The sequence below is a fragment of the Amphiprion ocellaris genome, chromosome 1, assembly GCF_022539595.1.
Source record: "Amphiprion ocellaris isolate individual 3 ecotype Okinawa chromosome 1, ASM2253959v1, whole genome shotgun sequence".
Taxonomy (NCBI): domain Eukaryota; kingdom Metazoa; phylum Chordata; class Actinopteri; family Pomacentridae; genus Amphiprion; species Amphiprion ocellaris.
Genome location: NC_072766.1, coordinates 12,485,540 through 12,498,363, shown reverse-complemented (window position 1 = coordinate 12,498,363; position 12,824 = coordinate 12,485,540). Strand labels below are relative to the sequence as shown.

At 42.9% G+C, this 12,824-nt stretch overlaps 1 protein-coding gene across 2 annotated transcripts in view; it reads left to right on the top strand.

Annotated features, from left to right (window-relative positions):
• The first annotated feature begins 1,204 nt into the window (after positions 1–1,204).
• The window catches only part of phlpp2 (PH domain and leucine rich repeat protein phosphatase 2), a 49,514-nt gene continuing 37,894 nt past the window's right edge, over positions 1,205–12,824 (top strand). Inside the window, exons 1-3 of one of the 2 annotated variants that reach the window (XM_023266691.3) lie at positions 1,205–1,577; positions 3,701–3,981; positions 9,003–9,136. In XM_023266691.3, the coding sequence (XP_023122459.2) occupies positions 1,368–1,577; positions 3,701–3,981; positions 9,003–9,136 (625 nt within the window). In that variant the 5' untranslated portion in view covers positions 1,205–1,367. Of the gene's footprint in view, positions 1,578–3,697; positions 3,982–9,002; positions 9,137–12,824 lie in introns of both variants that reach the window. The other variant, XM_023266690.3, reaches the window with a different exon arrangement.

Sequence of the window (12,824 nt, the reverse complement as noted above, 5' to 3'; positions counted from 1 at the left end):
ATTTTTATTCACTGTGAAGTCATATTATACCACAATATAGGGTCCTGCTCCTCTATGAAAGCAGTAAAAAAGTACAACCATGGCCAGAAGTAGAGAACTCAATGACACAGAATAATGTAAATCATAAAAAAGAAAGAAAATGAGTTTCTTTAATAATTTATCTTAAATGACGTGTATAACTTTTTTGAAAGTGCTCACAAGTGTTATCAATACTTGGGGGAACAAATGGTGGCTCTACAGAATATGCTATAAATATAATACAACCTCTACTAACCAGATATTTCTCAAACTACTCTACACATCAGCTCTAGACAGATGTTTCACCATGCTGAATGCATCTTTCAGCAACTTGCTAGTCTGTAAGCTGTTTTTGAGCCATGGTGCCGCATGTTTTGGTTTGTTGTCAGCCTCTTTCAGATTCTATACTTACCTACTCTCTGTGTAAACACAGGCTGCAGTTCAGCCGAAAAGTCCCTAAATTTTTGTCACATCATTGTTAGTCAGTCATGGCTTCTTGGTAGCAGGAGAGCGTACCATTTTTTTTCATAGAATCTGTCATTTTTCTTTTTAAAAAGAGAGAGAGAGAGAGAGAGAGACATGTAGAATGAAATAAGTTTCAATTTAGATTTTTTTTTTAAATGGCACTGCACATCACACATGATTGATTCAAGGACCTTTGGAAAGTTGATGATGCAATCATTAGTTTTGTTTTTTTGTTTGTTTTTTTTTCAGTTTCTGACTCCATTTTTTTGTTTTTTAAGTTAGATAACATGCCTTTCATACCTGCTGCTGGGTTTCAGGATTCATAGAGTTAACTTCGCGGATGTTTCACGTGGTACCCCAGGTTCAGGTGATCCAGTAGGGGGTGCAGGGTCAAAACTTACCCCAAAAGTCCCCCAAAATCCTAAAATCAGTGATTGTGTTGATTTATTAAGGAAACTGCAGCATCAGATCAATTTAGCCTGTACAAAAAAGGATATTTAGTACATTTAGAAGACTCTCCAAGACATAGCAGAAAATGGCATTGAATGTTATATTAGTGCAAAAAATTCAGCATGATAAAGACTACACATTCAACCTACAAATCCACTAAAGAGACGCCCAGATCGTGCTTTGAAACTCTCTGGATATTCATGTGAAGCCTCTCCCCCTTGAGAAGGCCAGTGGCTGCTGAATAATAAACACGGTGAACCCGCCCATTTAATGTTTATTGATCAGCTCCAGCAGGCCTATCTGACAGCGGTCAGATCAGTCGGGATATGGCGTCGCTGCACACGGGATGAATCCTCAGCTCTCCGTGGGAATCCGCGAGTGGCGCACCGGGACGGCTCTCCGCTTGTGTCGCTGTTAATAACCGAGGATCATACATGGCGATGGAGGACGAGAACAACGCGGCGGTCGTTGCGACTAACATCCAGGCGGGCATCAAGAAGGGAGGCGATGTCGGAGATAACGGGGCTTGCATAGACAGGCAGCCGGACACGGTGGTCCACCAGGCGGGGCTGAACCGGACTGCGGGTCGCGGCAGCCGCAGTGGTCCCGGAGCTCACGCTGCGACGGGGATCCGAGTGCTAAAGGCAGGTCATAGCGACAGGATCATGATGCAGGGGCCGATTGAAACGGGACAGAGTGCTCGACGAATGTCTCTGTTACATGCGAGGCTTTTCTTTTCTCGCACCGCAGTAGGTGATAGAAACGGGGCAGAGTGCAGGGATTACAGCGCATCCTTGCATTATTATGTAACAGCTGTGACACCAGGTGATTGGTAATCTCTGATTGATGACTGATCTGTGGGTGGTTGGAATGTGGCAGAGCCAATTAATAGCAATTCAGATACACACATGGTATGTTAGAGGCTTTATACGGAGGCCCACAGTTTTCTGTGACATTTTAGATGTGTGATGACATACAGCTGCCTCACACACACATATACAGAGAATCTCAGCTGTGTGTGTGTTATATTGCATTTAAAGGAGGGGGCACATCATCATTAAATAGGTCACCCTGTTTGTGTATAAAGATTTGATGGAACCTCTCAGTATTTCTGCTCATTCATGTTGTGAATATTTGTGGAGAGGTAAGAGACCCTAATGTATTCCTTCACACAGTGACACATATCCATACTTGGGAGGTGCCCAGTACATCTGTAGTCGACTGGGGCATCGGCTGAATGTTTCCACAGCAGCAGCAGCAGTTCAGTGCTGCTTTCCGCCTACACCTTTCATTCAGACACACCTTGACAGCAGCAGACGAGGAAAAGTCAGGCAGCTACTCTTTTTCTGTGGCCACACGGTGATTTTTTCTCAACAGGTGTTGGTTTTAAATGAACCTCTTTCTCACCTCTCAGACCTGTGGAACAACAGTACATGCGTCTCCACTTATAAGCTATTTAAAAAGTGAAAGTTAGTGGGGGGTTTTTCTTGTCAGAGCAGATATATGTTAACTCTTTGGCACTAAAAAGTAACACAAATGAATTGATTGGTTTAATCAAGATGATATGACGATTTTGTTTAGTACTTGTTGCACTCTTACGAGTTTTTCACCAATATACATGACTGTATTTTTAATATTCAATAACCTAAGACAAGCTAAACTGTTAACAATAACAAAACTTACCGGATGTAGACTGTGGGTATAAGCCTGCAGAAGGTTTGATCGTATAGTAGGGCAGCCTAGCTAGTTTTTTTGTTGTTGAGTGAATTATCTGTTTTAATGATTGTGCCGCCTCCCTGCATGCAAATCTAGTCTCTCCTCATTATTTTGAGTGAATTGTCCTTAGCCCAACCCAAGACAATTGTAATTTGTTTATAGAAACAAACGTATCAGAGGGTTTTTTTTGCCCTACTGAGGTGCAGTCAGACCATTCTGTGTCAGTGCTAGAGAATAGTCTGACTATGTGAGACTAGTTACTACTGCAAGGCTCAGTATTATAGTTGCATGAAACAAAGGTGACTTAAACAGCTGCAGTTACACCTTTAAATGCACTCCAGACTTTCATGGTTTGTCTATGAATATACTATAAAAATATGAGTTCAAGGTGCATCCAAGACCAACTCTAGCAGCTGTACGGCGCATGGGTGTGCCCTAATGTGTATCCACTACATGCAGTGGACACGTATCGTTAGCTTCCTTAAATGACCTACTATAATACCTTTATTGTGCCTGTTAACAGCAGTCTGTCATGAGCAGCTGGTGTTACTGATATTTTATCCGTATTCGTGTCAGTGTTAGATAATCTAGCATTGCATCATTTTGAGGGAAAACATTTAGGCTACTGCACCAGCTAACATCATCACAAGTGATGAAGGAAAGAACAAACAGCAACAACAACATGATTTTGTGGTTCCGCTTAGTGGTGCAGACGCAGAGTCCCTCCTCAGAGAGAAAGGTAACACACTGAATAAAACATTAAAGGTTGTGCTTAACTTATGGACAGTGCTGCTTGCGGCTACACTCAAAGGCTGCTAAGGAAATGCAGAGTTGAGTCGAACCAGCTCTAAACTGACATTTAATTAGAGTTAGTCGGATATTGAGATCTAATTAGTAACTACCAGCACAGATGTTGTGTTGAAGTATACCATCAGCGTGTCAGGGACAGAGAGCAGTATGTTCTGAAAGCTCTTCAGGCCCCCCCGGGTCATTCATGCTGATATGCATCTGATTACGATCTGTGTTAGAAAGACTCTTTCTCTGTCAGCAGCGCAACATGAAGCGGAATGGAAGTAGAAGCTGTGTGACAAGAAAGACCAGATTTGGATCACGAGAGCGGGACTGGCTGAAGGGGGACACCCAGCGGGGCTGTGTGTGTCTGTACGGGGGGACAGTGGACCCTCAACCACCTGCCTCCGGCCCACAGGCCTCCTCCACCCCTCAGACCGACCTGCAGTTGGTGCTCTGCTCCACCAACACCACAGTGGAGGAGCTGTGTGCTCAGAGGGACGGACAGGGACTCTACGTTCAGCTGCACGGAGACCTCGTCAGGTAAAAGCACACTAGAACAAATCATGAAAGTTATTCTCAGTTATTTCCTGCTGTGTGACTTTTGTATTTCAGACATGCTAACAATGATCGGAGGAGTTTTCCAAATACCGCCGTCCCTTTCAGAGAGCGCAGTCATGCGGGTTTAACCTACATGAGTTTGTCTGAATGTGCCAACACATGCATCCAACAGCTGCCATCCTGCAGCTGTGTCTTCATTGGATCTATTCAGTACAGTACTGCTGTGCACTGTGAAGCAGCTCACAGCTTAAAGTATAATCACATATTAAAAAACTGGAAAAAAAGCATAAAATTAAGCTTTGGTTGTGCGAGTATAGTGCAAGTGAAACATGAGATGCAACACGGTTCGTTTAGACAGCTGCATAGGTTTAAATGAAAGGACATCTCTTCCATCAAACTGGAATGAGTGCACAGTCACTCTAGAGGAAGAAATGAAATATCCTCATCTCTTTCTCAATATATAATGCAAAAAAAATATCTGTACAGTGTATATTTAATACAGAATATCGGCGTGAACAAGCTTGAGTTAATGCAGAGAACTCGTCATTGAGGACCTGCTGCAGTGACCCCACACACCCACAGCACCTCACCCCCGACCCCCTCAGGGAACATGACTGGATGCCCGTCTCACCTCCACAAGACATGTGTAGACTGAAATAGCAAATGACCCTTTAATTGTCTGTGAAAGGATAAAAGACTGATTCACTGATCCGTGACCAGGAAGGAATCTGTTCCTCCTTCGCTCTTCTAGAAAAACCTATGTGAAAATATTAGTAAGGAGACTCGAAGATAAGAGTTCAGCTATAGCTTAAATCTCCGTGACTTATGGTTTATTCTGTCTGAGTGGGCCTGTCTGTTCAGTTTCTTTTGATGATGTTAGATATCAAAATCTTACTAGACGTGGGATACCAACAAAAATGCAAATCGATGCATTAATAATGTGAATACTAAGTAAGCATTAATTGCAGGAAGATCCTGACATCGAAGAGCTGCAGATATTGTGGTGGAAACACGACTATAATCCCATCATAGGCTGGTAGCCAGTGGTAACATATGAGACAACTTTTTTTCTATCGCTGCTGATTGAAAGCTGTAGGCACTGCACAGTAATGCAGACTGGTAATAAATGAAAGGCTTTCTGTAAACCCGTGGATAGGCTGTGTTGGTTCGCTCTGCCAGCGAGTATGACCAGGTGGATTTAAATTTAATATTAAAGTCTTCAACTTTCAAAAAACAGGCCATTGGCAACTTAAGAGAACTGCAAAGAAAAAATCATTTCCTACAGACAGACAACACATACAGTACAATAAACGCAAGTCAAGGCTGCATTAAATGCATTACAATTACATTAGAATAAAGGGCACTGGTTGATGGAAAATACACAAGCAGAACCATTTATGTTTGCCCTTAAAGGAGCTTTTAGTCCTGTATTTTCTGCTCCTTTTGTAAATCATTTTAATAACTAGTTCTTCAGTGTCGTGTTATTGTGATTGATACAGGTACTGCACAAATGAGCATTTGCAGCAAACAAAGCTGTTGACAGCAGTGAGATATGCACAGAGGAAGGTTTTGTAGTAGAGACGTGAAGGAAGTCTTGGAAGCTTTTTTTAGTGATTTTCTTTTTCTGGCTTGTAGTAATGTGCTGCTTACAGGAAGACATGGTCTGGATTTTTTCCTGCTTGTATTTTCAGTCAGACAAATTCCCTTTTAAGATGAGTTTACTGAGGCGGTAGAGTTGATGGAGGATACCGTCCAGCCATTCATCCATTTTTAACCACTTATCCTGGGTGGTGTCACAGTGCCAACAGGGTGAGAGAAGCAGACCAGTGCTCTTTTTTCCCAGCAACAGAGGCTTCCTTGGGGATCCATAAGTGCTCCCAGGACAAATGGGGTATGTAATCCCTCCAACACAGTCAGGGTTTGCCCGGAGTTTCCACCCAGTTTGTCATACCCAGGACACTTCCAAAGGGAGGCTGCCAGACTTTTCAACAAGCTCCTCTCAGCAGAGTGAACAGATCCTAAATCATTGAGCTTCTCATTCAGAAATGTAAAATCAGGTGACCCTTGTAGTTCAGACAGGTACAACCCAAAAGGCGATGCAGATGAAGGGTAGAGCAGCGTGAAAGCCGAAGGTGTGGAGCTTATTATATGCTGTGAACAACAGAAAAGGGTGAATGCAGGTTTGTTTTTGATCCTATTGCATTTGCTTCGAGTTCAAAACTTCAACCTGCAAGACGTGCAAGATATCGGTTGAAAATATTGCATGCTTAACTCTAATGTAGTCTACTTATTTATTTTCATAGGAGGTGCCTGCCAATACAGTTCAAGAACAGCCACTAATTAATATGTTTGCACATTTTAGGCCTTTTTTCCCCAACAACCACCTTCTGTTGGTCTTTATAGCTGGGAACTAAAACTTTCCTAAATGATCTATGATTGTTGAGACAGCAAATCTCCTGCCAACTAATAACATGTAAAGTATACCGATTTCAAATGAGAATGCACTTACTTTTACAGCACTTTTTGTGCTTGAAATCTGAGTCAGCTTTTGACAGCCATTATCAGTTATTTAGGACAATTAGACCCCCACTCAGGTTGAAGTTGAGTGGAACTGTGGTGGAAATGAAATGCACAAAGTTGTACATTTGTGAAGAAAACATCAGTATAACTGAACACATCTACACAATAGAGACAGATGCTATTAGCAATGTGGGAATTACAGTATTTTCACTTTGCATGGTCAGAAACGACAGAGACAACATTTAGAAAGCATTTAATTTTGTTTTTATTTAACGTCATTCATACTATTGCCAGTATGAAAAATAAGAAAAAGAAAATGCATGCAAAGTAGCAGCTACCGGCTACTTTCAGCTCCACAGAGGGTTTGGTTTGTTCTTCTGTTTTTTTATGGCAGTTAGCAGTGAAAAAGTTTTCTTTGCTGATCATTTATAGTTAAAGTCTATGGTATTGCACATCCACTTTTTGATGGTGATGGCAAAAGTAGCGTATATGTGCCATTATCTTTTTTTTTTTAAAGTGAATTAGTAATGAATTGCCCTCATGCATGAGTTACCTAACAAAATCAATTCAAAAATTCTTTCGATGTCCATACAAAGAGAAAAGTGTTACTAAAACATCTCATTCTGTTATGAAAGAATATTCTTTTTCTAACTTCACTCAGTGTTTCACTCTGGAAGACATAGCCCATTTCTGGATTGCATCAGTCCTTGAAACCCCAAGACTGCCCCAAGATGTGGCCCTGAGGCTGAACCTCATGCACTGGCTTCCAGCACTGCCTGATCCCGCAATGGCTTCACAATTTGGAGCCTGCTAGCCTGTAAAAGTGCACACATACGTGCAGTGTGGCCCAACTTGCCATCACAAAATTATCCTGAACTGACATGCCACTGAACAAGGCCCAGGATGTGGTCATGCTCTTAGCAGAGTTACATCTGATACCTATAGACCTCCAGACACCAATATGATGGCTTCATCAGCTGGGGTGCAAAGGCTGGATTGGGCCACAAGAACACCTTAGTGAGCCCTGGAGCCAGTTGTGAATGCAAGTGAGGAGAGACGGTCTAAAACTGGAAATTTTCATTGTGGTAGGTCGCTGCCTGGAGGTTGTTGCTGTTGTCTCCTGTAGTGAAGTGGATTTTGAAAGAGGGGGAGAAAGCTGCGTGAAATGCGCAGCCAGTGGCAAACTTATCCCACAGCCTAAATCCGGTGTGTCAGACTGTTCACACAGAGGTGATAGCCGCCAACTGTTTCAGTGAAACATCGAGCAAAGTTAGACAAAGAATGTACACCAATAATAGCCTAATTTTACACATAAAAGAAGAAATGGAGGCAAAAATGCTTTCAATATTTTAAACACCCCCCAAAAATTTCACAAATCATGTTTTCAGAGAAACTCATGTCTTGTTATGAGGAGTCGAGCTCCCACTGGCTCCTTTCTAGTTCACACACTGGCTATTGGCCAAGTTTAGTGAAAACACCTGTCTGGCTGCAGGGGTCTGATGAACCCCACAGAACTCTGTAACATGGACTAATGGATATGTCTACAGTGAATCAAGAAGCCTTTTCAGTAGTTTAATGCATAACGTGTCCTCCACCCTGAGGATGAGTGAACATATTTGGTGCTATTTGACAGACGTTCAGCCTCTTACTGTATTGCCAAAGTTGGAGTATTTGTGAGTAAATGAGACATATCTGTGCTAATTGTGGAAGATCAACGGAGACTGTCAGTAATCATGTTGGTCCCGCTGTAGATTACAAAATGAAAATGCATTTAAAAGGCTAAGAGTTTATGGCTCAGACTATTATCAGAAGTGATTAGATAAGCGAGCATGGGTTAACCTCAGCCTGTGTTTTGACCATCTTCAGCTAGTCAGTTTGAAAGGGAAAGTGTGATTTATGCTAACTGTTGTGCTTTCAAGACTTTTCATTGTTCATTGTTCGATGTTCGGTGCTACTGATCACTGTCTTTACAGGACTGAGATGATTTTGTCGGATTAGCTTAAGTCCACAGTCAGAGCAACATTTATTCAATTACATAGTTAAACAAATTTATGATATGAGGGGATTGCAGTTTTTCCACGTAGAAAAGTTTGGAATGGCTACTCTCCAGCATTATGAGACTTCTGAAGTGGTACTGCTATATTACCATTGTTGTGCATGTATCTATATTTGTGTAGCATGACACCATTGAGATTCTGTGCCAGTATCCCAGTTATTTTGTTTTGGTCAAACTCCAGTTTGTTCCAGAACTACTAACACATTGATTGTGGTACTATTCCTGGCAGCAGTGTTTTCAGCATGGCCAGGTGCCCCATTTAACACAGCCGGTAGCATTCATGGGTGGGAAGCTGCTTTGAGATCGTTGATTTCTTGCTGCACTTTGTTGAGTCTGGTTGGTCGGATTCTATCGGATTTATTTGACGGCGAGTTGGTGTCTAATTGGTGTCTTATGACACGGTCTGTCCTTGTCTTTGGTCCTGCAGGAGGCTGGACTCCTCTGAGCGTCCTCTCCAGATGGTGTATGACTACCTGGCATCTATGGGCTACACAGACCCTGTGCGAGTGCAGCAGGAAGCCGCCAACTCAGACCTCAGCTGTTTGATCCGTTTCTACAGTGGTAAGTACTCAACCACAGGGGCCATCATCCCCAATTTTCACTGTCTGCTGCGGCTGAATGAGCTCTGGAAGCGTTTCCTCTGAAAACGGACCATGAAGGCCCCAAAACAGACTGCAGCAGGTCAAGCATTCCAAAATGGTTCCATCACATCCTCTTTTGATCTTGTGCACGTGTTAAAAGTCTGTGCGTTTTCATTGAGTATGTAGCTCACGATAAAGCGAAGGCAGTTGTTAGAGGATCTCAGAGTGTGTAGTATTCACTAGTCTGGGATCCCATTAACACACACAGTCCTCACATGATGGCTGACTGACCATCCTTCATCCGCTGGTGTTGCACGCTTCATTGACCCCAGGACTGGAGTGACTAAGCGTCCCTGTGTCAGTGTGATTAATGCAATACCAGAATGGATGTGACTCCAGAGAAACCAGTGGCAAATTTGTGTACCTGAACGTGTCTAAATGCAGCTCCCATAAACTTGCAGACATCTCTGGCTCTGAGTCTGTGCAGTGCTACAGCAGCAGCAGCAGCAGTTAAGGGTTTTGCCATGAAGGGTAGGTAGTGAACATTGTTCTGTAATGCATTTCCACTTGATAAACCAGCTGATGTTCCTGCTGAGTCAGTGGAACTCTGTATGTTTGGGGTTAGAATTGCTCACTTAGTGCTCTGCCACAAAAAGAGGAAGACTGAGGAAACCACAGCATCTAAAGGCATCACATGTTCTTCCTCCCTTTGAAAGTCTGCAGTCGTCCATGCACTGAAATGCAGCGCTGGTATACCGACTTAAAAAAAAAAAAAAAAAACAAACGCTAAACTTAAATCTCATCAGCTTTGTGTTGAAACTCTGTGGTTGACTAATGACACATGAGGAGACTGACTATAAACACTGTGCAGCAGATTGCATTTCTTTGTTAAACATGTGAAAGAGGAAGATTCATTCAGATTTGTTGTAAAAAATGCAACACAGTGATTAATAATACAATGTTCTGTCCTGTTTCGTCTGTCATCAAAAAGTGAACACGATCAAGTCTCATTAATCATCACTCAGAGCAGAATTGGAGTCGTAAGCAGCCTTTACATTCTGTTTTGTTTCTCTGACTTCTGCTAGACTCTTATACTCCTACTATAACTGGGGTTTATTTGCTTAAGCGGACAGATCCCAAACTCCCTGGGGCCTCCAGCCTTATAGCGTCCAGTGGCCAACTGTTGTTTGCTTCTTGCCAACATGAGAGCTGGTCAGATCTTGGCTACTATCAGTAGTCAGGCCACACTGAGTCTAGAGTCTAGCCAGGCCCCTTGGAGACTTCCTGCCTCCTTTTGTCAACTCATGGGAAAAGAGGACCAGGGACACCAGGCAGGGCTGGATTTCAGGCACTTGAAGTTCCCAGCTAAGACCGAGAGGACAGCTTGATGTGGCCGTTTGATGACTGTAGGACTGGTACAGGTTGTAGTAGAGTTCAGTGATCTCGGTGTGTTCAGCCTCCTTTCCCATGCTGCAGTTCAGATAGTAAACATAAAAATTCCAGCATTCCATTGCAGATAAATTCAACGTTCTGTGATTGTCTTCCTTTTCTTGTATGGTCTGCATGTTTCTTTTGATGAGTTGTGTCAACATTAACACAAGAGGAGAAAATGACCTCTGGAGATCTTCTGTCATATAGTTATGCCACTGCAGCTCAGTTTTTGGCTTTAGTGTGTGTGTTGTTGAAGCGTACAACAACAGCCTTGTTCTGAGACCTTTCTCCCAGGTGTTTGTTTGCCTAGCAGCTGTTGCCAGGAGGTAATGATCTGACTAAGCAGATGAGGGAAACTGTGACCCATCAGTGAAGTCTACAGAAGCACCTGATAGGCTAGAATGAATATACCAGCTCTACATTTAACAGTCTGTATCACTGGATATTGCTGGTGAAAAGCTGATTATAGGTATATCTAGCAAGGCAGATAGTTTTGGTTCTATGTGGCTAAATTCACAAAGGAGGTTCCTTTATGGTGCTCACAGCATTTAGGAATTTACAGTTCCAGCATGTCTTTCCTCTCAACTGTTGAATTGGTTACTCTGATTATTCTGCAGACCACATTTTATTGTATTTTTTCTGCCAAAGCAATTGTCTTTCTGAAAAGTGTTCATAGCAGGAAATCTGTTTTTAAGATTTTGGGTGAAGTGACCATAGACAGAGTTTTCCTGTTATTAATTATTGTTGTGGCCTCTCCAGATCATTAAAAGGGGAGGACAACATTTGCTCTTTTGGCTCACAGATATTCCAGCCAGTAGATACCAGCAGGAACAAATAGATACTGCTTTGCTATAATAAGTTAGTGGTGTGCATGCAGATACAAAGGCATGCTTTTGATTTATGTGTCGCTGTGCAAATTGCCTCGTTTGCGTGTGTGTACATTTGTCAGTCGCCCGTGTGTTGTCATGTGAGCTGCATTTTTGTTTTACAGCCTCGTTTTGGTTTCAAAGTGCAACGCAGCAGGTAACTCATTAAACTCCATCATCGTCTTATTTGTTCAGGTCGTCTCAAACCTTCTCCGCCCTCCTGCGTCCCCCCACACACACCCTTCTGCTGCGGTGTGCACAGATGAAATTAAAACAAACAGGGACGAGGGAGTAAACATTTTCTAAATACTGACTTAATAAAAAAACGCTCCCAGTGAAAACAACCGCAGAGACCTGAGGGCCAGTGGCTTCTTTGAGTCAGCCCATGCAGCTGCAGCCCAGATGAAGCCTGCTGTAAAGTCTGGCGCTCGTCCCCTGGGCCGTGTTCCACCTCTGCCTGGGTGATCTCTTACATCTTCCAGCTTAGAGACCTGAAGCTGCTGTGCACGGTTCACGTCGGGCCTGCAGGGTCAGAGCAAAGTGAAATAAGACATCTGAGAGCAGTGTGAATGCTGTAATTTACTGTTTGGAGTGGTGCGGAAATTAAATCTAAATGAGGATCGTGGATGTTGTAAGCTGTGATGACATGGACGGCGAACTGGTGTCTGAAACTGTGCATCTGGGTGGTTTATCTCTAAATCTAAACAATCTCATCCCAGAGGAGCAGAAAGACTAAAATCACAGCACATATCAAGCACATCTACATTTTCTTTATGTTACGGTGTAGAAGGGGAAAGAGCTGGTTTGTAGGAACAAATAGAAGAGACGCAGTCGGACAGATTTAGGAGAAAAATGTAATTCTATTCAGATCCGAGTTCCCACAGAACTGCCCCGAGCAGCAGAGCTCTGCAGAGAGCAGGCGCTCGGTGGTTTCCTGCCAGCTCCTCGTAATATGCTGGTTCTGTGATGGAGTTCTGTTTCTCCCTAGGATTTCCTCTTTCCTATTTTAAACCTGCAGACTGTCTCTCATCCTCAACTCAGGGTGAGTTTTCAAGCGAGATGGCTCACGGCTGCTGAAACGTATCCACCATTTTAACGCTCTGTTTTCATGTCGTCTGTATTCAAAAGCAGTTTTCAGTTGTGAGTCTTTCATTTTTGTTCCACACAGCACGCGATTGCTGTATTTGATATCGCAAGTTCAATTCTTGCACAAAGTTTAAAGAGGAGTTTTTTTTTTCTTTTTTCATGTAGAGGTAAGCGCAGACCACCAGGAGGAGGCATCTGGGTGGTGGGATGAATTTGAATTTGCTGCCAAAAAGAGCTTGCTGTTCTGAGTCAAATCAGACCGTGTTTCCGCCTCCACTGACCCCC